This window comes from Ranitomeya imitator, chromosome 2, assembly GCF_032444005.1.
Source record: "Ranitomeya imitator isolate aRanImi1 chromosome 2, aRanImi1.pri, whole genome shotgun sequence".
Taxonomy (NCBI): domain Eukaryota; kingdom Metazoa; phylum Chordata; class Amphibia; order Anura; family Dendrobatidae; genus Ranitomeya; species Ranitomeya imitator.
In genome coordinates, this window is record NC_091283.1 from 534,011,163 (window position 1) to 534,035,879 (window position 24,717).

At 43.3% G+C, this 24,717-nt stretch overlaps 1 protein-coding gene across 4 annotated transcripts in view; it reads left to right on the plus strand.

Annotated features, from left to right (window-relative positions):
- Positions 1 to 2,823: 2,823 nt before the first annotated feature.
- Positions 2,824 to 24,717, plus strand: part of TMEM106A (transmembrane protein 106A) — a 34,807-nt gene continuing 12,913 nt past the window's right edge. The window contains exons 1-8 of one of the 4 annotated variants that reach the window (XM_069751865.1): positions 2,904 to 3,135; positions 5,835 to 5,918; positions 8,478 to 8,697; positions 8,829 to 8,892; positions 14,374 to 14,533; positions 18,336 to 18,476; positions 21,753 to 21,796; positions 21,910 to 21,963. In XM_069751865.1, the coding sequence (XP_069607966.1) occupies positions 8,502 to 8,697; positions 8,829 to 8,892; positions 14,374 to 14,533; positions 18,336 to 18,476; positions 21,753 to 21,796; positions 21,910 to 21,963 (659 nt within the window). In that variant the 5' untranslated portion in view covers positions 2,904 to 3,135; positions 5,835 to 5,918; positions 8,478 to 8,501. Of the gene's footprint in view, positions 3,136 to 5,834; positions 5,919 to 8,477; positions 8,698 to 8,828; positions 8,893 to 14,373; positions 14,534 to 18,335; positions 18,477 to 21,752; positions 21,797 to 21,909; positions 21,964 to 24,717 lie in introns of all 4 variants that reach the window. The other 3 variants (XM_069751864.1, XM_069751866.1, XM_069751867.1) reach the window with 3 other exon arrangements.

A 24,717-nucleotide genomic window follows, 5' to 3' on the forward strand; every position in this document is an offset into this window, starting at 1 on the left:
TTTTATCAGGAAGAATTTAGAAACCAAATAAAATAAAATGATTTTTTCAGGGAGAATTTAGAAAACAAATAAAACCAAAAATAGGCGTTCTATGGCCCACTGACTGAGAGATGACGCACCCAGGAGTCAAGACTGGCACACAAGCAGAAAGGCCAATATTAATCTCCCACTGTTTTTTTTTTTTTTTTTCAGGGAGACTTTAGAAAAAAAAATAATAAAAAAAATATGATTTTATCAGGAAGAATTTAGAAACCAAATAAAATAAAATAATTTTTTCAGGGAGAATTTAGAAAACAAATAAAACCAAAAATAGGCGTTCTATGGCCCACTGACTGAGAGATGACGCACACAGGAGTCAGGAGTGGCACACAAACCCAGAGGCCAATATTTTTCTACCAATGATTGATGTAGTTATTTTCTCTGGTAGATTTTAGAACCCAAATCAAGGAAAAAAAATATAGGCTTTCTATGGACCACAATTGGAGAGAGAGAGAGAGAGAGAGAGAGAGAGAGAGAGAGAGAGAGAGATGGCACACCCAGGAGTCAAGACTGGCACACAAGCAGAAAGGCCAATATTAATCTCCCACTGTTTTTTTGGTTGTTTTTTTTTTTTTTTTTTTTCAGGGAGACTTTAGAAATAAAAATAATAAAAAAAATATGATTTTATCAGGAAGAATTTAGAAACCAAATAAAATAAAATGATTTTTTCAGGGAGAATTTAGAAAACAAATAAAACCAAAAATATGCGTTCTATGGCCCACTGACTGAGAGAGAGAGAGAGATGGAACGCTTAGTACTGGCACACAAGCCCAAAGGGCAATATTAATCTCCCTTTTTTTTTCCAGGGAGAATTTCTGAAACCCAAAAAAAAAATAAAATAGGCTTTCTATGGCCCACTATTTGTGAGAGAGATGGGACGCTCAGGACTGGCACAGATGGCACGCTCAGGACTGGCACAGAAGCCCAGAGGCCAATATTAATCTCCCTTTTTTTCTGGGAGAATTTATAAAACCAAAAAAATATTTAAATAGGCTTTCTATGGCCCACTATTTGTGAGAGAGATGGCACGCTCAGGACTGGCACAGATGGCACGCTCACAACTGGCACAGAAGCCCAGAGGCCAATATTAATCTCCCTTTTTTTCTGGGAGAATTTATAAAACCAAAAAAATATTTAAATAGGCTTTCTATGGCCCACTATTTGTGAGAGAGATGGCACGCTCAGGACTGGCACAGATGGCACGCTCACAACTGGCACACAAGCCCAGAGGCCAATATTAATCTCCCTTTTTTCAGGGAAAATTTATAAAACCAAAAAAAAAATTAAATAGGCTTTCTATGGCCCACTATTTGTGAGAGAGATGGCACGCTCAGGACTGGCACAGATGGCACGCTCACAACTGGCACACAAGCCCAGAGGCCAATATTAATCTCCCTTTTTTCAGGGAAAATTTATAAAACCAAAAAAAAAATTAAATAGGCTTTCTATGGCCCACTATTTGTGAGAGAGATGGGACGCTCAGGACTGGCACAGATGGCACGCTCAGGACTGGCACAGAAGCCCAGAGGCCAATATTAATCTCCCTTTTTTTCAGGGAGAATTTATAAAACCCAAAAAAAAATAAAATAGGCTTTCTATGGCCCACTATTTGTGAGAGAGATGGCACACTCAGGACTGGCACACAAGCCCAAAGGCCAATATTAATCTCCCACTGTATTTTTATCAGGGAGAATTTATACACCCCACAAAAAAAAATACAGAAAAATGAAAAGGCTTTCTATGGCCCACTATGTGAGAGAGATGGCACACACAGGGATGGCACTCTAGCAGAAATGCCAAATTGCCAATCTTAATCTCCCACCAAAAAAAAAAAAAAAAAAAAAACAGGGAATGTCCTACAATTACTATCTCCCTGCCTGCAGTAATCTCAGCCAGGTATGGCAGGCAGCTACTATCTCCCTGCCTGCAGTAATCTCAGCCAGGTATGGCAGGCAGCAATAAGGAGTGGACTGATGCACAAATGAAATAAAAAGTGTGGACAAACAAAAAAGATAGCTGTGCAGAAAGGAAGGAACAAGAGGATTTGTGCTTTGAAAAAAGCAGTTGGTTTGCACAGCGGCGTACACACAGCAATGCAGCTATCAGGGAGCCTTCTAGGGCAGCCCAATGAGCTACAGCGCTGAGGGGAAAAAAAAAAAAAAAAAAAATTCCACTGTCCCTGCACACCGAGGGTGGTGTTGGACAGTGCAAATCGCTGCAGCACAAGCGGTTTTGTGGTTAATGGACCCTGCCTAACGCTATCCCTGCTTCTGACAAAGCGGCAGCAACCTCTCCCTAAGCTCAGATCAGCAGCAGTAAGATGGCGGTCGGCGGGAACGCCTCTTTATAGCCCCTGTGACGTCACAGACAGCAAGCCAATCACTGCAATGCCCTTCTCTAAGATGGTGGGGACCAGGACCTATGTCATCACGCTGCCCACACTCTGCGTTTACCTTCATTGGCTGAGAAATGGCGCTTTTCGCGTCATTGAAACGCGACTTTGGCGCGAAAGTCGCGTACCGCATGGCCGACCCCGCACAGGGGTCGGATCGGGTTTCATGAAACCCCGACTTAGCCAAAAGTCGGCGACTTTTGAAAATGTTCGACCCGTTTCGCTCAACCCTACTGCTAAGTGTAGCTCACAGAGGCTTGTGCCACAAATAGAGCATAAAAGGATAGGACAATAAACTATTAATAGTATTATGACTAATTCTAATGTTTATTTTCTGCAGAGAATCCAGAGCAGTAGTCATACATATGGCAGAATTCAGTCCGCGCTTCCCCCTCAGAGCCGCGCTCCGTCACACAGCCCATACTCGGCCCCGCCTCCAGGGGGCGTGTCAGCACGGAAGTGTCAGCTCTGTGAGTGCGGCGGCCGCTGTCCGGACACTGCAGGTACAGTGCGCACGGTGTGTATGTACTAATGGCTGACTGGCCCCTTACCTTCCCGCGTCCTGTCGGTGCTAAAGAGGAGGGAGGCCATTACCGCCTGCACGCCCCACACCAGGATATCAGGCGCTGCAGGTGGAGGCGACTGTAGTGCAGCGGAGCAGAAACAGCAGCACTTCAGGCGGACACGTCTTTGTGGGGTCTGGGGTAAGGGTCAGCTGTGTGCTGTACAGAGGCCAGGAAAGTGGGGAGAAGATGGCTGTCCTCACTGACACTGCAAGGCTTTAGTCACAGAAACTTCTGTAACTTCACACCCTTGTGTGCAGTCTGCTCCATTGAGTGTGATATATCTGCGGACTTGGGGTCTGCTCCATAATTTGTTGTACAGGACTCCATTACCACAACACAGTGCCGCTATAGCAGTTATGGATTGTATGAGTGTGTAGAGGAAGGGACACTGCCATCCGCCGCCTTCACAACGTGATCGCTGCCGTCCGCCGCCTTCACAACGCGATCGCTGCCGTCTGCTGCCTTCACAACGTGATCGCTGCCCTCCGCCACCTTCACAACATGATCGCTGCCCTCCGCCGCCTTCACAACATGATCGCTGCCGTCCGCCGCCTTCACGACGTGATCGCTGCCGTCCGCCGCCTTCACGACGTGATCGCTGCCATCCGCCGCCTTCACGACGCGATCGCTGCCGTCTGCTGCCTTCACAACGTGATCGCTGCCCTCCGCCGCCTTCACAACATGATCGCTGCCATCCGCCGCCTTCACAACGTGATCGCTGCCGTCCGCCGCCTTCACGACGTGATCGCTGCCCTCCGCCGCCTTCACGACGCGATGTCTGCCGCATTTACAACGTGATCGCTGCCGTCCGCCGCCTTCACAACGCGATTGCTGCCGTCTGCCACATTTACAACGTGATCGCTGCCGTCCGCCGCCTTCACAACGCGATCGCTGCCATCTGCCGCATTTACAACGCGATCGCTGCCGTTTGCCGCCTTCACAACGCGATCGCTGCCATCTGCCGCATTTACAACACGATCGCTGCCGTTTGCCGCCTTCACAACGCGATCGCTGCCATCTGCCGCCTTCACAACGCGATCGCTGCCGTCCGCCGCCTTCACAACGCGATCGCTGCCGTCCGCCGCCTTCACAACGCGATCGCTGCCGTCCGCCGCCTTCACAACGTGATCGCTGCCATATTAGTGATCCCCTGTAGTATTAATGCCACATGTTGGGGGTGAGAATGTGAGCGGCTTTATACTGGGGCTTGAAGGCTTCAGATGATATCACTATTATACTAGGGCAGTATTATGAAAACCCTATACATACACTATGTCCGCACACTGACATGCTATTCATTATCGCTATATTAACTACCATATTGCTACACATAAAAAAACATGAGGCACTGCGGGTTCTTCAGCGCCAGAAGCGGCCGGTCATACTACCACAGGCCACTGCGTACTATCCGGCCACATTCAGATTGGACTGTTTCTGGCCCCACTCAGTACACGTGCATTCAGTGAGGCACGTCTAGTTGGAATGTGGCCAGTAGTATGTATATGGCATGACCGCCTGCTCCCACCACCAGAGAACCCTCGAGCTACATTCTCATGATGAGCTTTTAGTGCACTTTTGAGACTGCTGGAATTGTAAGCACAAAAGGCACAAAGTGTATGAGATTTATAGAAATCTGTGCCCACTGCTTGTTTTGTTTTTTTTTGTTTGTTTTTAATACACTCAGCATAAACTGACCTGCGGGTGCGAGTTTCAAATCCACAACATGTCAATTTCTCTTTGCGGGTACGCTGAGTCTTGTGTAGATTCTCCCCATAGACTTTCATTAGATGCGGAAAATCAGCAGGTTAAAAACACATGTGTTTTTAGTGTGTTCCCTCAGTGGAAACCCATTAGAAAATCGCTTGTCAAAGCCAAATACCAGGAAGTATGAGGCACAGCAGCTTTATTTAAAGCATGACATAACACCAAGAATAGACTAAAAACCCATGTTAAAGAAACGCCCACAAAATTGAAAGTAACCCAAATTAATAAATGCAGAAATTCTGCATCATGAAGAGCTCATCGTAGGAACGTAGCCTCACGGCGGGCATGACTCCCAGGTCACGGTGATTGCCGACTGATATTTAAGACCGGACAACCCCTTTAACTTTTTAATCTTTCAAAAAGTGCTAAAGCCATCCAACCTGGATCTTGCTTTCGAATCTGTAATTTTAGAGGATGTGTGAATACACCTATTGGACACGAGGACCGTACACTGATGGCACATTGCTTAATCACAGATGTATGACTGTGGCGTAATGCTAAGGAAATCCAGAAACCTAATAAGGCGGTACTTGACTAGACGAGACATTGTGATAGAGCTCCACAGCAGCACTGCAACCTGGATTACAGTGAAATCACAGTATTACTAGACCTTGTACTACAAACGCAATGATTCCATAAGCAAAAAAAATTCCAAGCTAGATTGTAGGTGTGAGACAATGTAGGGCTGTGATTTTACTGTGCCGCACGTGTTTCCCTATGGAGCTCTAGCCTTTGTGTGCCACCAAACAACAATTAAAAAATGCTGCTTTTGCACAAGATTTCTTATCAGTCTATTTTGTGGCTTCTCTTCTAGGACTCTGAGCTGTCATGTGCAGTCCTGTGACACCCGAACGTTTGCATGTCCCTGTATATACTTCCTGCCGTATGCTATGGCTCTACATAGAGCTAGTGTAGTGGTCATGGCCTGCACCTGGACATTAAGCAGATAAGGAGTGAAACAGGACTTGTCACTTGCGCAAAAAAGTTGCGTTAAATGCTTTAAAAGAAAAAAAAGAAATCCCTGATCTCCCTTGATTCTGCTTCTCTGTTCCTTTATGTGCTGATATCTGCAGATGGTGCATTCCAGAAGAAACAAAACTGAATATCTAAAATCTCTGCTTTGCAGCCCAACTGTGTATTTCTTCATTCTTCTCTAGGTACATATGTTTTATATACCGTATATTTTTTTAATTATTATTATTAGACTAGATGGTGGCCCGATTCTAACGCATCGGGTATTCTAGAATATGTATGTATATAGCAGCCACATAGTATATAGCACAGGCCACGACATATTCTTGAATACCCGATGCATTAATACAGGCCACGCAGTATATAACAGTGGCCAAACAGTATATAACACAGCCCACGCAGTATATAACATTGCCCACATAGTATATAACACTGGCCACGTAGTATATAGCAGCCATGTAGTATATAACGCAGTCCACGCAGTATATAACATTGCCCACATAGTATATAACACTGCCCACATAGTATATAGCAGACATGTAGTATATAACACAGCCCACGTAGTATATAACATTGCCCACATAGTATGTAACACTGCCCACGTAGTATATAACGCAGCCCACGCAGTATATAGCATTGCCCACATAGTATATAACACTGCCCACGTAGTATATAACACAGCCCACGTAGTATATAGCATTGCCCACATAGTATATAACACTGCCCACGTAGTATATAACACAGCCCACATAGTATATAACATTGCCCACATAGTATATAACACTGCCCGCGTAGTACATAGCAGCCATGTAGTATATAACGCAGCCATTTTGCTGCTGGACTGTGCCCGTCGCTGATTGTTCGTGGGCGTTTTGCCACTGCCAATCAGCGACTTGGATTTCCATGACAGACAGAGGCCGCGACCAATGTATATCCATGAAAGACAGACAGACGGAAGTGACCCTTAGGGTACGTGTCCACGGTCAGGATGGCCGGCGCTTTGGACGGAGCGGAAAACTCACTCCGCCCCCTTCGGGAGACGCGATGATGCCGGATGTGTTCATTGCACACATCCGGAATCTTCGCACCCCACATATAGGGCCATGTGTTTTACCTTGCGGCAGCGCAGCGTCACCGCAAGGTATACGGACATGCTGCGATCTAAAAAGATGCGCCGCATGTCCGGAGTCGCAGGGCCGCCCAATGCATGGTACCACGCATAGTGGAGACGGGATTTCATAAAATCCCTTCCACTATGCTGTAACATCTGGACGCTGCGTGTTTGACACTGCGACTCAATGCAGTGTCAAACACGCAGCGTTTCCTGAACGTGGAAACATACCCTTCGACAATTATATAGTAGATTGCACTCATTCGATTACATCGCAAATGGGAACGAGCTCTTAGACTGCTAGATCCACTGCCGAGCGGAGATTGGCAACATCTGGGAAGGAGGGGTGAAGGCGCATGCACCTAGAAAAGACAGAAAAAGCGCCCTGTTGTCTGTAAGCAGAGATTTCACTTACTGCGCTCCAGAAAAAAACAAATATGAATATCTACAGTGTAGCAGCGCAAAATGGAAAAGCGCTCCAGAATCGGGGGGTGGGGGAGCTGAGAGATTTTTACATTGTATTTAACCCGGTTTTTTGAGAAAATTACAGCTCCTCTCTAATCTCGTGTCCCCTGAATAAAGGAGTATGGTAACTTGCTGACTAAGTGTCAGTATCTTCCTGTTGTGTGCTGAATTTGGTGCACTTCTGCGAAGAGCTGACACTGCAGAAACCAGATTCCTTCCTTCCCTATACTCCTTTGTTAATGTTGTGTATTTTTCAGCTGTGTTCTCTTTATTATCAGTATGGATGACTTACAAATGTCTGTTTATGTGAGGAGATAAAATGGTGACCGTCATTTTTAGATCCCCATAAATGATATGATCAATGACAAAAGACTATATTATGGCTATGGTTGCTTCATACGGTGATTTGAAACCTTTGCTCCTTTGATCTGTAGGTGGACACATGGCCCGCTGTGGCTACTATTACTAAGCTGTAGGTATATAAACCATGATGCTGGTTACAGCTCACCCCTTCTTTCTCCCTGGCTTCCCATGTTGCAGGCTGTGACCACTTACACTCTTCCATGTAGATCAGTTTACTGTCGCTCCTGCACAGATTTTCACTGCAAGCCTAATATTCCCTATTGTTCAGCTACATATACCGTAGTCTTGGTAAGTGTCACATGCCTAATATTTGGCTATAGATCTTGTATGACTGGTTAAGCAGCTTACATATTTCGCCCCAAAACAATTATTTGTATTCAAAGTTACCTAATATGCCAAACAGTTAACTTAACTCTTTAGTACAAAATCATCCCTTGATGGCTCATTTTCTGTATTAAATATGACCCCAATCCTTCCCCAAGATGAATGTACACTTAAAACACTTTATCACTTGCAATAAATATTTTTTCCACCTGGTTTATATTTCTGTTCTCCTGAACCTGACTTTTTTTTTTACTTTTTTTGTTTGTTCCTGTGTTCTGTTCCTGAGATATAACCTTTGCTCTTGCCCTGTAGGAATCTAGTTTTCTTAGCCAACTATGACATTCTCATAAGACGTTATCCACAAGGAAGGTCTAGGATAAGAACTACTTAGTATAGTGCAGACCTGCTTGCTTTAATCATGTATTTCTAGCTACTTGCCTAATAGAGTAATGTATATTTTCTGTCCATTCTGTGGCTGTAGGTGGGGTAAAATTTCAATGACATCATGCGAAAGGTGCTGACTCTTTTGAGGCCTTCACAAAATAGAGAGACAGAACCTATGTTGGACGGCCAAGAATATGGGAGTCCTCCACCTTACATCAGTATTAACAGCAATGATGCCTCCACGTCCTGTAATTCCATAGAAGAGTCGGCTACAGTCACCTGCCCCACCTGCAGAGGAACAGGCAGGATACCCAGAGGTACATCGAGTGATACAATTCAGATATGTCATGGAATATGGAGACACCCAATATAAATGAGATCTACTGTTTAATAGTGTAATATGTTATTTTGTTTCATTTTTTACACTCCTCTGACTTCTACTCTTTAGGCCAGGAAAAGGAGTTAGTGGCTCTAATCCCATACAGTGACCAGCGCTTAAAGCCAAGAAGAACGTAAATATATATATATTTTTTTATTTCTTATATGGGTTGTTCAGCCATTGCTTCTTTCTTCTCCTCTTGAAATATTTCACCTAACAGAGTTTTCGAATATTGAACATGGGTAATAATTGTCTCGTCGTTGGGTATCCCACTACAAAGACTGCTGCGATCACAAGAATTGTGCTTCCTTGTACCATTTTTGAATGAAGAGATGGTTACAAATGAGCACTCCTTTTACGTTCAAAGGGCCCGTTTCATCAAGACCAGCTTTGTTCATGCCAATCTTGATGAGGGGGAGTGCTGGAGTTGGATACTCCTGATTTACTGTATGAAGTGGTGCATGCCTCTTCATGAAGCGGTGTGCCAGGTGAGTGGTGTGCGCTTTGCCACAAATCTTACTTCAGACCCTGCTGGAGTAAGATTTGTGGCATAGTGAACACCACTGCTCGTCATGCATTTGATGAGTGGCAGCCGCGTTAACTTTTTCCTACTCCAGCTCCATCCATTTCAGCAGACCTGGGAGAAAGTATCGTGAAGATGCCAGAAATTGCAAAATTTAGGCGCAGCTCTCAGTTGCGCTAAAATTTTGCAACTTTTCAAAGCTTTTACTCCAGACTTCTGTTATGGAAGCTTTGATGAATCCTGCCCAAAGTGTAAAGGATTGGAAAAGCTAGCCATGCACAGTCCTCAGCTGTCTACGTACAACGTGCATGAAGCAGCAGGGCACATGCACAACACGTTTTTCTTAATATGTAAATAAGCTGTTAAAGGGGTTGAACAGGCTTGGGGTTTGTCTGCAGTCACTTTATGTAACTGCAGACTTGTGAATCCTCTCAGCGGGTGGGCAATTTGCATGCATGTGGTCACACGCAGACTAGATTTACATGGCGTCCTTCAATGCAAGTGAATTGAATGAGACCTGATACGTCTAGTCTGAATGCTCTCAGATATATGCAAATCGCATTGCAGCGGTCACATGACCATCAGCCCTGGAGAATTCTGACAGCGCACACTGTGAAGATTCACAAGTTTTAAGCCCAAGCCTAGACAACTACTTTAAGAACCATTGGTCGAACAGAGATCTCACTGACAATCTGCCTCCAGAGCTTATTTTAAATGAAAGAGGGTGTTACTAGTATGAGCCATGTAATGACTGACAGTGTGCTCTCCTAATCTAAATGTCTCATACTGATAACTCCCTCCTACATTTAAGATAAGCTGTGGAAGCTAATTCCCAGGGAGATCTGTGTCCGGCCCATAGATCTTAAAGGGAACCTGTCACCCCCAAAATCGAAGGTGAGCTAAGCCCTCCAGCATCAGAGGCTTATCTACAGCATTCTGGAATGCTGTAGATAAGCTCCGGATGTAACCTGAAAGATGAGAAAAAAAGGTTAGATTATACTCACCCAGGGGTGGTCCCGTTCTGGTCCGATGGGTGTCGCGATCCTGCGCCTCCTATCTTCATCAGATGACGTCCTTTTCTTGTCTTCACACTGCTGCTCTGGTGCAGGCGTACTTTGTCTGTCCTGTTGAGTGCAGAGCAAAGTACTGCAGTGCGCAGGTGCTGGGCCTCTCTGACCTTTCCCGGCGCCTGCGCACTGCAGTACTTTGCGCTGCCCTCAACAGGACAGACAAAGTACGCCTGCACCGGAGCCGCAGCGTGAAGACAAGAAGAGGGCGTCATGGAAAGAAGATGGGAGGCCCCGGACCGTGACACCCATCGGATCGGACCGCCCGCCCAGGTGAGTATAATCTAACCTTTTTTTCTCATCTTTCAGGTTACATCGGGGGCTTATCTACAGCATTCCAGAATGCTGTAGATAAGCCCCAGATGGCGGTAGCCTTACCTGAACTTCCATTTTGGGGGTGACAGGTTCCCTTTAACAGCTAATTTACTTTAAAAAAAAAAAAAGTGGATAAGGCTACTTTCACACTAGCTTCGGTACGGGCCCGTCGCAGTGCGTCGGGCCGACGTACCGACGCATGCTGTGAAGTAAAAGCACAATGGGGGCAGCGGATGCAGTTTTACAACGCATCCGCTGCCCCATTGTAAGGTCCAGGGAGGAGGGGGCGGAGTTCCGGCCGCGCATTCGCGGTCGGAAAAAGCAGACCCGACGGACAAAAAAACGTTGCAAGCAACGTTTTTTTGTCCCGACGGACTGCAAAAACACGTTGCATCCGTCGCACGACAGATGCAACATGTGGCAATCCGTCGCAATGCGTCACTAATGAAAGTCTATGGAGAAAAAACGCATTCTGCAGGCAACTTTGCAGGATGCGTTTTTTCTTCAAAACGACGCATTGTGACGTGCGTCGAACGACGCTAGTGTGAAAGTAGAATAACTGGCTTAAAACATTTGTATTTCAGATATCAAGGTATCATTTTATTCAACTTTCTATGACATACGTGTCAATATAGATGGCTTAGGAGGGTTGATCCTACTGACAGATGCCCTTTAACCCCTTCACGACAGTTGCATTATATATACATATAATTCATGGCCAGGAAGTACTTCCCGACAAATGCAGTACATGTACATCCTGGCGATCACTGGTGCACAGAAGGCTGTGCACGGGTGACTGCCTCCGGTTGTTAGCTGATTCTGACAGCAGACACCCAGCACTCACTGCCAGGAGCAGTGTCGACACCACTCCCTGCAGTTTAACCCGCTTAATGCTGCGATCAATATTGATCATAGCATTTGGAAGGCTAAGGGAGGGAGCCCCCTGTGCCCTCAAATCAGCGCCTTGGCCTGCGCATGGCTTGTCATTGCCATGGTGACCTCATGTCGTCATGACGATATGTGGGTCATCAGAGATGGCAAACCTGTTACACTATGCTCAGAGCTTGGTGTATCAAGCTTGTTGGTGAGTGCAGCACTGACAACTTATAAAGCAAAGCTCGGGCATTGCTATGCTTTATAAACGATCAGAAGCAGAGTTAAAAAAGTGCAAGTCCTATAGAGGGACTAAGTAAAAAAAAAAAAAAAGTGAAAAAAAATTGTAAAATGTTTAAAAAAAACCCACAAAATAATAAATGTATATATAAATGAATGTTTTTATGAAAAAAATAAACAAAAAAACCCATATAAAAAAACGAGGCAACAAACTATTATTTCCTTATACCACCAAACAAAAAGTGGAATAAAATGCAATCAAAAAGACAAATGTAAATAAAAATGATATAGCTGAAAACATCATCTTGTCCCGCAAAATACAAGCCACCATAAAACTCAATCAGTGGAAAAATAAGTTATAGCTCTCAGAATAAAACAATACAAAAATATATTTTTTTCTATAAAATAGTTTGTGTAAAATGGCCAAAACACAAAAACGTGGTATCTCCCAAAGAATAAAGCTGCCCTATCAATTTTACCACACGCAAGATGGCATATAATAAAAAAAAACATCCTGAATTGCTGTTTGTTGTTCATTCTGCCTTCCAGAAATCATGTCACTTGGAGATTTTAGATGGAAACCTCAACGTGCTCAGCGTACAGCGCAGAATAAATGTGATCCCAAATGTTATGTAAAACGTTTCGAATAAAAGCTTCAACTCAATCCACAAAAAAAAAAAACAAGTCCCCACTCAGATCTGTCATCTGTTAACAGAAATACGTTACTGGTAGCACAAAGGCTCTGGAAAAGCGCTAGGGGTCCTCACACCATCCAAAAGAACTCTAGCAAATTCTGCTCCCCCAAATCCAAATCCCGCCTCCCTTCTGAGCCTAAATGTGCCTAAGCCACATGTCGCGTCCACTTGTCTTACATTTCTGTAGCGATGAGAGCCTGCCTAATTTATGGGTGCGTGCCTCCAGAAGCATGGCTGGGCACTGCAACGTACTGGTGACTACAACATACTCATACTGGGCATTGCAACGTGCTGGGCACTACAATGGCAGTTTGCAATTTTCACTACTCAACATCTGCTGCTTATTTCTGGAAAACACCCATGAAATCAAAACAATCTCTACACTTGTAGATGAATTCCCAAGGGTATCATTTCCAAAATGGAGTCATTTGAGGGGGGGATTCTGCATTTCTAGCACTTGGCGCTCCAGGAGGCAAATAGCGTTCCGTCCCTCCAGAGTCTCGCCATTTGGTTAAGCAGTACTGTACAGCCTCATATGAGGTATATCTAGATTCAGTAGAAATTGTCGGACACATTTTGGTGCCATTTTTACCCATTTCCCTGTGTGACAATATGGTGCTTCTTCCCTTCTGAGCTTTGCGCTATACTTCAAAAGTCGTTTTCGACCACATATAGGGTATCTGTGTAATCAGGAAAAATTGCACAACATTTTTGTGGGAAATTTTTTTTCCTCATTTTCACTGATCAAAGTTGAAGAATTCTGTGAAACATCTGTGGGTTCAAGGTGCTCACCACATATTTAGATAAATTAGATACATTTTAAATTAAAATAATTTAGATCCTTTTTTTCCCCCCCCCACAAACGCAAGTCAAATCAAATAAATTTGACCACTATCACAAAGTACAATATGTCACGTAAAAACATTCTCACCATCAGTCTTCCATTGAAGCAATCCAGAGTTATAACCACATAAAGTGACCCTGGTCGGAATTGCAAAACTCATCATGAAAACATACCGTACTTGGTGGTGAAGTGGTTAAACAGGGCATGCAGGACCCTGCTCTTGTGGATCAGTCACTTATTACATACCAAGGATAGTTAATGTGTTTGTGACAAACCATTTAACCCCTTTTACCCCCGAGGGTGGTTAGCACATTAATGACTGGGCCAATTTTTACAATTCTAACCACTGTCCCTTTATGAGGTTATAACTCTGGAACGCTTCAACGGATCCTGATGATTCTGAGATGCTATAGAAGCTGTCAGCGCTGCACTGACACTGAGACTTCCTGATCATGCACTGCGCATGACCAGGAAGTTTCTTAGCTCTGGTAACCCGGATGTCGTCATGACTACATTGGGTTACCATGACAGCGATTGGGGCACCGTGTCACACCGCGGGGTCTCCAATGCAAGGGCAGAGGGGCTATCAGCCCCTGCGTTGGCTTCCAAAATGCTGCGATCGTGTGCGCGGCCGATCGCGATGACGTACTATTCCATCTATGGGAAGTAAGTTCCAGGTCACATGGACGGAAGAGTACGTTGGATGGCAGAGAGCGGTTAAAGTAATATATATACATATATATACATATATATATATATATATACACATATATGTATATGTATTATATATATGTATTATATATATGTATTATATATATGTATTATATATATATATATATATATATATATATATATATATATATATATATATATAATTTTTTTATTTTTTATTTATTTTTTTTTCTGATTTAGCTCTCAAAATAACTAGTATAATTTTGGATTAAAGTTACTCTTTTGTCTACTTGCTGCCACCACTAGTTTTGCATACTGTGTAATTTTACAGCGAAAGTCAATGATAACTAATGGTCCCTTTTCTTGCTTTTAACTTTATTTCCAGGAAGTTATATGTGGCTCTTGCCGTTTCCTGTTGCATTCTTGTCTTCTTTCTTGTCGTATTCTTTCTGTATCCCCGCTCTGTAACGTTGTACCATGCTGGCGTGAATTCTTCTGTGGTTATCATTGACACCGCCAGTTTAACTGTGACTCTACAAACAACAGTAAGTGTTATGGGCAGATGTATTTTGCTAATCTTTAATTGCATCGATTAACAATGTGAATGGTTTTTGAAGATGTGAAGCATTGCCATGAGAAGAAATAGTGCAATCTTGCATGCAGAATTTTGAACAATTACATATAAAAATCATTATGTATAACCTAAATATGAGATCCTGAGTATCCCTGATTACCCCTTTTAAAAGCTGTAATACCTTAACTAAAATAATAAGGTATACTCTACTCCCGCACCATTTAGCGATGATGGTACGGGGCTCCCTTCCGCTAGTGTAACTGTATATCACATGAGTACTGCAACCATTCAGGTACCGCAAATGGACTGCTTCGCTCATGCCTCCCTCAGACGAAAATCTGATGTCCGGGAGAGGTGGAAGCGCTGCAGTCCATCAATAGCCACTGATTGGCTGCAAGACTTACATAACAGAACAGTGTCACTCAAGCCCAACATCATTAGTACTATGAAATAAATACCTTTAGCACTACTGGAATAGGTGCTCAAGGAGGTTCCCAAACAGTTATCAAATATATACCGTATTTTCCCGACTATAAGACGCCCTTTTCCCCCCCCCCCAAAAAAAGGGGGAAAATGGGGGGTGCGTCTTATAGTTGGAATACAGGCTTACCGGCAGTGATGTGGCGGTGGCAGAGGTGCGGTGGTGGCAGAGGTGCGGGGATGAGGAGGCGGTATGGCGTGAGCGGGGTCCCTTCCACAGGTGAGGTGACGCAGCAGCCCGGTAAGCAGCAGAGCTGGGTGAATCATGGCATTATCGGTGGTGGCGGCCATCTTCTTGAGGCCGCACGTGCGCAGATGGAGTGCTCTGCTTCCCAGGGCTCCAGGAAAATGGCCGCAGGAGGCTGCGCGTGCGCAGATGGAGATCGCGGCGGCCATTTTCCTGAAGCAGAGTTCGCAGATTTAGATCTCTGCTTCAGGAAAATGGCTGCTGCTGTCTCCATCTGCGCACTCGCGGCCATTTTCCTGAAGCCCCGGGAAGCAGAGCACTCCATCTGCGCACGCACGGCCTCAGGAAGATGGCCGCCGCCACCGATAAACCGGTAATTAACCCGGCTCTGCTGCTCACATTGGAATGGATACTGGGCCGCTGCGTCACCTCACCTGTGGAAGGGAACCTGCTCATGCCACACCGCTCATTATCCCCACACCTCTGCCGTCGCCACACCACTGCTGCAACCCCCCCATGGACACCAGGCCGTGGCGTCGCCCACCTAAGCAGGAAGGGATCATGCTCAGATGCACGCCGTACCGCATCACCCCACCTCTGCTGACACCGTGCCTCCTGTGACCCTGCTCTGCCACCGCCAGCCCTCAGGTAAGATACTGTAAATTCTGACAATAAGAAGGACCCCTGTCTTATAAAAAAATATTTTTTTCTGCAATTTTTGCCCCAAATTTGGGGTGCGTCTTATGGTCCGGTGCGTCTTATAGTCCGAAAATACGGTATACACTTGGCACACAATGGATTATGATGTGATAATTTAAACGTTTTGGTCTTTATGACCTTCTCCTGTGTACTACAAAGTAAACAAAAAAGAATAATAAGAAAAATCAAGTATATACATCCAGAAATATATCAGTCAATATTTCATTTTCATTACCTAATGTAGCTAAAGCAGGGATACTTCAACATTTTGGGTTGTTTATATAACGGGGAAATATAATATGTTATATAACATTCTAGACAATGCTCAATAGGTATGTTCTACCTGAACCTGACCACAAATTGCACAAAAAGGGCCCGAGACTCCTTCTCTCATCCCACTGGTAGGCATGCATCTTTTCTAATATTAAACAGTTGATTTCCCATTTATATACATATCGACACATTGATAAGGTATACCTCCAGTCAATAGACCTACCAATGGTCGATGAAAAACTTGTTTTTACCATATCTACACAGCAATAGGTTCCTCCTCCCCTCCCCCCCACCTTTTTACCAATTTCCCCGTTATATGAGCAACCCAAAATTCTATTCTACTGTAAGTAGTGAATATGAAATATTGAATATTGACTGATATATTTCTGTATGTATATACTTCATTTTTCTTTTTCTATTTTGTTTTCATTGTAGTACACTGAGGAAGGTCATAAAGGCCGAAATGTTTGTATGTATTATACCATCTTAAAGTGGACAATATCACTATTACGTTGCCACTGCGGTAGGTGAATAAAAGTTTTTAATTTCCACTCATGGGGCTCCAGTATTTGAGTTTTGAGCCTGCATAATTGCTGCCAGTGCTAGATAGGAGAGTTGTAGAAATATGCAAGCATACATTTTTAAATTGGTTTAGTGGCATTACTAAAGGGGTTGTCTGGTGAAAGTGATCGCCTGTCCAAGGTGTAGGAGCTCTCTTATCCAGGACTGATTGGCAGAACAAGACACTGGTATGCCTGGCACTGCACATGTACAACCTGCAATCCGTTCATTCCCTATGAGGCAGTCGAACTCTGCGTTCAACTTTTTCTGGCAGCCATATAGAAATTAAAAGGTAGCCGCTAACAGTTTTCCAACCTGTCGCTCCATTTTTAAAGGGGATAAAAATTTCTGTCTGGAATAATAGTTCCTCAGCCTTCTGATCGGTGCAGTTCCTAGCAGCCAGATGATTAAAGCTTGATTCAGGTAGATACATCCTCAGCAAGTTAATACCTGCAGGCTGAAGTGCTCTGTTCCGTACAGTAAATGCTTTGCAACCACTCCCTTATTTATTTTTTTATCAGATCATTTTTATTGACAAGAAAGCATACATAGCATTGTTACTAATATACGATCAAATAACTTGTTAATAATTACAGATTAAGCTTTTACATTGTTATTATGCAATTAATTTTATCAACAAATTTCCATATATTCATCTCAAACTCTGTCTTATTGATTATATTTATAAATGAGAACAAAAACACCTCCTCAAGACAATAACACACCAGGCCAAACTATTTTCATAGTGCATTACATCCAATATACCCTAACTTGACTGACGGACAATAGTTGCTTCTATTTACTTTGTTCACTAACTACCCCTTTATCCGAAACCTGGGAAGCAACCACTCCCTTATGCTCTTTAGTGAGGGATGAAGCGTCCAAACAGGAGCCCACCACGGCTGTCACTTAAAAAAAAAAGTTGCTGTCATTTCATTTCTCTGGTGCTTCATCGAATGACACAATAACATGGGATAAGTCTGCTGCCCCCTTTGATTGTCACTAATACACTTTGACAAAAAGCAGTTGGCTCCTCCTCAACAGAATGTATGTAGTCCTCTAGCACACATATCAGAGTTTCAGACCTGCCTTTGTCTTGGATTTGTTAGGTTAGGAATAGTGATGAGCAGGCGTGCAGAAAGTGACATGTGAATCCTGACATGCCAAGGTCAGGAGACTTTTAAGCCGCAATGCTCTTTTGGGAAATATGCAGATTATCTCAATATTGACATTGATTTTGTGGGCCCATTGTTCAGCCACCTGCTCATTGTTCACAAATCTGTCCATACTTTTATATATTAATGGAGTAGGTAGCTTTTACATGAATGGTGAGCAGCCACTCGTATGTGTACATTTTGCATTAGGTCTACTGCTTATGTATGGATTGCAGAGTCCACTGGGATATTTAATTGTTCCTATGTGGACCAGTCAGAGCATTGTGGTGGCTCTTCTCACAGCTAGGACAATAAACTAAAGCTCTTGTGGTAGAGAAAACCAGGTTCTCTGGCTTTATCGGACCTGTGCAACATTGCCATGTTTTGTAATTTTGTAATTCATTGTTTTTATTTTGCAGAATAAATTGAATATAAGTAATAACAACCTGTTCGGGATTGAAATTTTGAGCCTCAACGTGGAGGTCCTTCACGTGGCTGTTGTAGTTGGAACGCTTACCTTGAAGGAAGTTAAAAAGATTGGTCCGTTAACCACTGAACAGGTAATTGCATATTCTCATAAGACAAGGACTGCATTGCTTCTGTAGTCGTGAGACCAGAAATGCGTTTGGTCTGTGTCTATTCCATAGATTACTAGTTCTTATGTTAAGGAGCCTTGTAGACTGTATTTTTCTTTATCCACGTGGAGGGAAGGTAACTTTAAACCAGCTTTGGCCATTCTTTTTTTTTTTTAAAGGGATCTTGTCACCCCCAAAATCGAAGGTGAGCTAAGCCCACCGGCATCAGGGGCTTATCTACAGCATTCTGGGCTGTCATGGGCTTCGCGGTCTGGGGCCTCCCATCTTATTACGATGACGTCCTCTTCTTGTCTTCACGCTGCGGATCCGGCACAGGCGTACTTAGTCTGCCCTGTTGAGAGCAAAGTACTGCAGTGTGCAGGCGCTGGGAAAGGTCAGAGAGGCCCGGCACCTGCGCACTGCAATACTTTGCTCTGCCCTCGACAGGGCAGACAAAGTACGCCTGCGCCGGAGCCGCAGCGTGAAGACAAGAAGAGGACGTCATCGTAAGAAGCTGGGAGTCCCGGGCCAGGAAACCCATCGAATCGGACCGCCCCTGGGTGACTATAATCTAACCTCTATTTCTCATCTTTCAGGATACATCGGGGGTCTATTTACAGCATTGCAGAATGCTGTAGATAAGCCCTTGATGCCGGTGGGCTTAGCTCGCCTTCGATTTTGGGGGTGAAAGGTTCCCTTTAAGTAATAAATGTACTTGTACAAGTTAATCATATACCTCTTAGACGTTTCATCTCAAGACTAAATAAGCGTAATTATTTGTCTTTCCTCATAACTAAAATCCTCCATGACCCTTATCAGTTTTGTGGCTTTTCTTTGTACTACTTCTAGCTCCAGAGAATCTTTTCTATGAACTTGTGTCCTGAACTGAACTGTTTATTCCAGATATGGCAGAACTAATACATTGTAAATTGGTAGTATTGGGTCCCTGTTCTGTGAGTTTATACCTTTTGCAATACATGACCATTTCATGCTGGCTTTAGGAGCAGCTGATTGACATTGCATGCTGTTGTTTAGTTTGAGACGATGAAAGAAATGGATGCACAACCAATTATAATGGCAACTAGGGTGCTACCACTGCAAAGAACTAATAATGATCAGAAGGAAGGAGAAATCGGTACAGAAAAGGTGCACACTAAGAGATACACATCATTTTTATTAAACACCATGTACCTTAACTCTATAACTCCATAATGGAGTGGTCTTGTTTTTAATCACGGAGTAACATGGTATTTAATAACAAATTATGGATGTGATTTAGTTTGATCTACAAGTGCACACAGATCCTTCTGTAAAAGGGACTTGCCTAGTTTTTCTCTTCTAGAACTTATGATGCCTGCATATTATTAATGGCGTGTGCATAAGTTTACATTTCTCCACATTGAACCTCATCTGCCAAGTGCATCCCAAACATGACAGGTCTATTCATTCGGCGTGAGTTCATTTAACCCTCTAATTGAAATCTTGGATATCATATTCAGGAAAGCAAAGAACCTGGTCCGCGGTTGATTGCAATCAGTTTTCGAAGACCAGAAAGGGGTTGTCCTATTTCCTTGTTTTACTTTCTAAAGTGTTGAAAGTGGCAGTTCAGTAGAGTTGAAGTTGCTCTGATCAATTGTTGGGGTTAGGCCAGGTGACTCCTCCTGGTCGTTTGCCTTGGAGCACAATGGTGTTGGGTTTGTAGTTTCAGCTTCATGTAGGAAACAGCGCCGGTTCTCTGCTTTGCACTTTGAAGCTCATTCCAGGGATTCTCGTTCAGACTGTAGACTTCTCCAAAAGACATGCCAACAAAGTAAAAATGTAGGGATGTCTGTGCTGATGTCCCTGTGCCAGGGCAGTGCTTTGGAGGCACGGCAACATGTGACTTCAGGTACTTCAGCAGAGCACTTCACCCCATGCACTGGCAGTTATGCAACCAATAGCCACAGCTCAGGACTGGGAGGCCAAAACGCATTAATGCAAATTTTACTGACCAGTCACTTGGGACACCACGCCAAGTAAAATGCTAAAACAAGACAATCCCTATAACCCTTTACCGACATTGAATGTACTAGTACGTCCAATGCTGTCTCCCTATCTTAATGCGTGCTCCTCTTCTTTGCCAGCAGATGATGGCTATTATTCAATCATCATCTGTATCTAACAGCCGTGCGTGTTATGGAGCTTCGCCTGCAGTTGTTAAATGCTGCTGTCAATCTGTGACAATGGCATTTACAGGGTGCTTCCTGGGAGGTGGGCTATTCTTACCCCCATGTCAGCACCCATCTCTCCCGCATGGCAGCTTGGAGTCTGCTGAAGAATACTATGCCTGTTATGCTGTTACTGCTATGAAAGCCAGCATGTCTGGCGTTCATAGGAGACCATGATTTTCACTGTATACTGTGATATTGCTGTTTAACAGCACAAGTGATCAGATGATTGCAGGTTTCAGGGGAACCTACAAATATAGTGAAAAGTGGAAGGAAAAATATGTGAAATTTTCTAATAATAATCATCTTTATATAGCACCAACATATTCCGCAGCGCTTATTATTATTAAAAAGTTGGATTCAAGAATTCTGTTTTTGTTTGTTTTTTTTGGCTGCTGCAGAAGCTCAAGCAGTACAGTGACGTGGATCAAATTGTTGTATCTACCCCAAAATGGTAATATTGATTAATAAAAAATAAGATAATAAAAAAATCTCTCATAATACTTTGTTGACATAAAAAGGTATGGCTTTTGGAATAAGCAGAGGTTAAAACTATAACGTGAAAAGAGATCCATGCACAAGTGAAGAGCGTGCAATATATTCTCAGCTTTCTCTGGTCTTTCAGTAGATAATTTGACACCCACAGGTTCCTGAAACAAGTTGAGGACTGTTAAGGCTACGTTCACATTTGCGTTGTGCGCCGCTGCGTCGGCGACGCAACGCACATCGCAAATAAAAACGCACCAAAACGCACACAAAAACGCACACAAAAACGCTGCGTTTTGCGACGCATGCGTCGTTTTTTGCCGAAATTTGGACGCAAGAAAAATGCAACTTGTTGCGTTTTCTTGGTCCGACGCTTGCGGCAAAAAAGACGCATGCGTCGCACAACGCAACAAACAAAAACGCATGCGTCCCCCATGTTAAATATAGGGGCGCATGACGCATGCGTCGCCGCTGCATCGCCCGGCGCAAACTAGCATAACGCTAATGTGAACGTAGCCTAAGTGAACTGTAGCTTTCTATGGCTAATTCCAGTTATTTTTTTTAACAGATCTTTTATACTGTAGAGAGTCAAGTCCATGATGTCAGCACATAGTAAGTCGAAGGATGACACATTTCCACATACATTCATTGATCACTTGAACTTTGTTTACTTTTGTTATTTTTTTCCCTGTCTTTGTACTAAACATCATTCCCTTTAATTTCAGTGATGTTTGCACTTGGAAACAAATACACGTTCACAACATTCTGCTACATGTGCAGTAAGTACACAGTGCTAATCATAAACTAAATAAAACACTCCTCCCACTGAAATGGTTTGATCTGAGAAAAATTAAACTATACATAATTTGTATCAATGTCCATAACTACTGATGCAATAAAAAATGCATTATTTATACTGCATGGTGAACAACATGGGGGGGGGGGAGGAAATGGCAGAATTGCTGAAATCCACAAAAAAATTGAGTGAAAAGGGGATCAGGGTATTTTCTATTTGATTCCTCGTTTTTTGTTTTTTTTTATCTGTTGATTGCTTCTGTCACTAGGTCAGAAGTAGGCAGTTTTGCGCTTATTTTATTCCTGCTGCTCCAATATGTTACTTTTTTATACCAAATAAACGCCATATAATTTCTGTAATGAGCCTATGTAGTGCTAATTATTCTTGTATTTACCAATTGGGAGGTGTCCTCCTTCATCAGCCCCGTTTGTCGCTTAAATTCCTTAATAGGATCCTTTTTTAGAGTAGAGTTTTGATACAGGCAACAATTTGAATAAACATGGGTAGAAATGTTTAAAGTGCTCCTCTCGCTATTTGTTTTATGTCAGATGTTTTAAGTGTTTGATCCTGCGATGCTTAGAGGAGGATCCTTAGTTTTTTTTAGCTGTCACCTCCAATGGTCACTGTTCCACTGATTCTGGAACAGTGTTTTTTCTTTCTTTTTTTTTTCTTTTTCTGTGCCCTTCCATTCTAAAGTTATGGGTAATTATATTTCACATTTTTCCCTTCAAGCAGCTGAATATTTATCACAGAACTAGTCTGTGAGCATTTTTTGTGGAATATGCCCAAATTGTTTCTTTATTGACAACTTTGGAACAAAGGGACAAAAGCAAGACAGAGAAATCCCTTTTCCAGGATCGTTTAGTGGTTGTAGAGCGCATGTTGACTAGTCATGACTACCCCCCACAGCAGCATATTGTTGGCAGGAGCAGTTTTGCAGAGGCTTCACTAGAGGGGTGAGCACTTGGCATTTAAAATTTCTTAAACCTGTAGACTTGCAAAAGGGGAAAATCCCTTTAATTCTTGTTAGGAATTCCCATCAACATTTCAGAAGCTGGTTTCAAAGTAATTTTAGGTTGCCATGTGTGAGCATGCATGTTTCGAATTGACCAGATGGCTGCAAAGTTTCTTAGCACTTCCTTTACCTTGTTAAGCATTTTCATTTCTGCTTTGTTTGAACCACAACATTGTTTTTTCCAATAAACAGGTGTAGATCTCAAGTTGAGAAATTTTCTATCCATTAATGACCTTGCCTGTAGAATAACTACATAATTAATAAATAAAAACAGTATTAATGTGTCTGGGGGCTAACTTTTCCCCAAATGTATATTAAGCAAGAAATGTTTAGGACCTGAACAGCACCAAACAAAAATTTCTGCAAATAACCTAAATAATTGGCTTTAAAGTAGAAACCTTCATATACTTACACTATGCGTCAGCACACTGCGAATTAATAACTACATGAACTCCACTATTGTTGCACACGTTAGAAATGTAAGGAACTTGGTGTTTTTTTTATCAAAAAGCCATCCAACTACATCAAGGTGTAGTTGAATATGGATTGTCCCTATTGAGGATGGGCAGACCCATGGATGTTCTAGTCAGTCGGGTTCGGCCGAACTTAATAAAAAAAAAAAAAAAAAATGGACACCCGAACCCCATTCAAGTGAATGGGAGGTCCAAACAGCTGGCGGTTCCCATGCTGTCCTCTGCGTGACAGCATGGAAAACACTGGCTTTGACCGGTGATAACCTTTCTAAATTCAAAGCCGCTGAGGGTTCCAACGCTGTCACACAGAGGGCAGCATGTGAGCCAGTGGCTGTGACCGGCAGTGAAAAGGTTACTGTCGGTCAGGCATCGGCGTCACCTGCTCTTGCTGATGGCAATGAGTAGAAAATTAGTATAAATTTCTCACACTGCGAGCAGTGACATTAGTAATTATCTCAGTTCATCGGCTGTGAACTGCAGTAATCTTACGGCTGTCGGCGCTCTTCCAGATTCACACGCCACTGTCAGTATGTTCCAGCGGCTGTGCTGAAGGGTCACGTTACTGATATGACCGCTCAGCACTGCACCTGGATATAACAGAGTCTGAGATCTACGTGGAATGAACTTATGGCGGACCCCTTTGCATTATTTTATTTTTTAAAGATAATAGATAAAAGAGGGTCGGCAACACTTTTTACAATTATGCTTTTTACAAGTGTGTGTGTTGCTTTTAGATACGGGGTTAGAAATGGGAATGTCTTATAGACTCCTCTCCATTACTAACCCCTGGGCTTGTTGTCAGCAGACATTACACAGCTGACATCAACCCCAAAATATTACACCGATTGCCAACGCATGAGGGAAAGCTGGAAGAGCCAGGCAAAGCGCCAGAATGGGTGCATCTAATGAATGTGCCACTTCTGGGGTGGCTGCGGTCTATTTTTAGGTTGGGGAAGGCTGTGTGTCAATGGACTTTCCTAGACTAAGAATACCAGCCCCAGTGATCTGCTTTACCTTGAACGGGACACTATGCTGCTGTTGTTGTGTTTTGTTTTTTTTTAAATTATTTATTTCAGTAATTTTAAAAGAAAAAAAAAACTGTGAGGGCCCCTCTATTTTTCATAACCACGAAAGCGAAGACAGACAGCTGAGGGGCTGCAGCATGCCGCTGTCTGCTTTACATGTGCTTGTTATCAAAGCTAGAGGGGACCCCACATTTTTACTTTATTTTTTTTTTTAACATACTGCA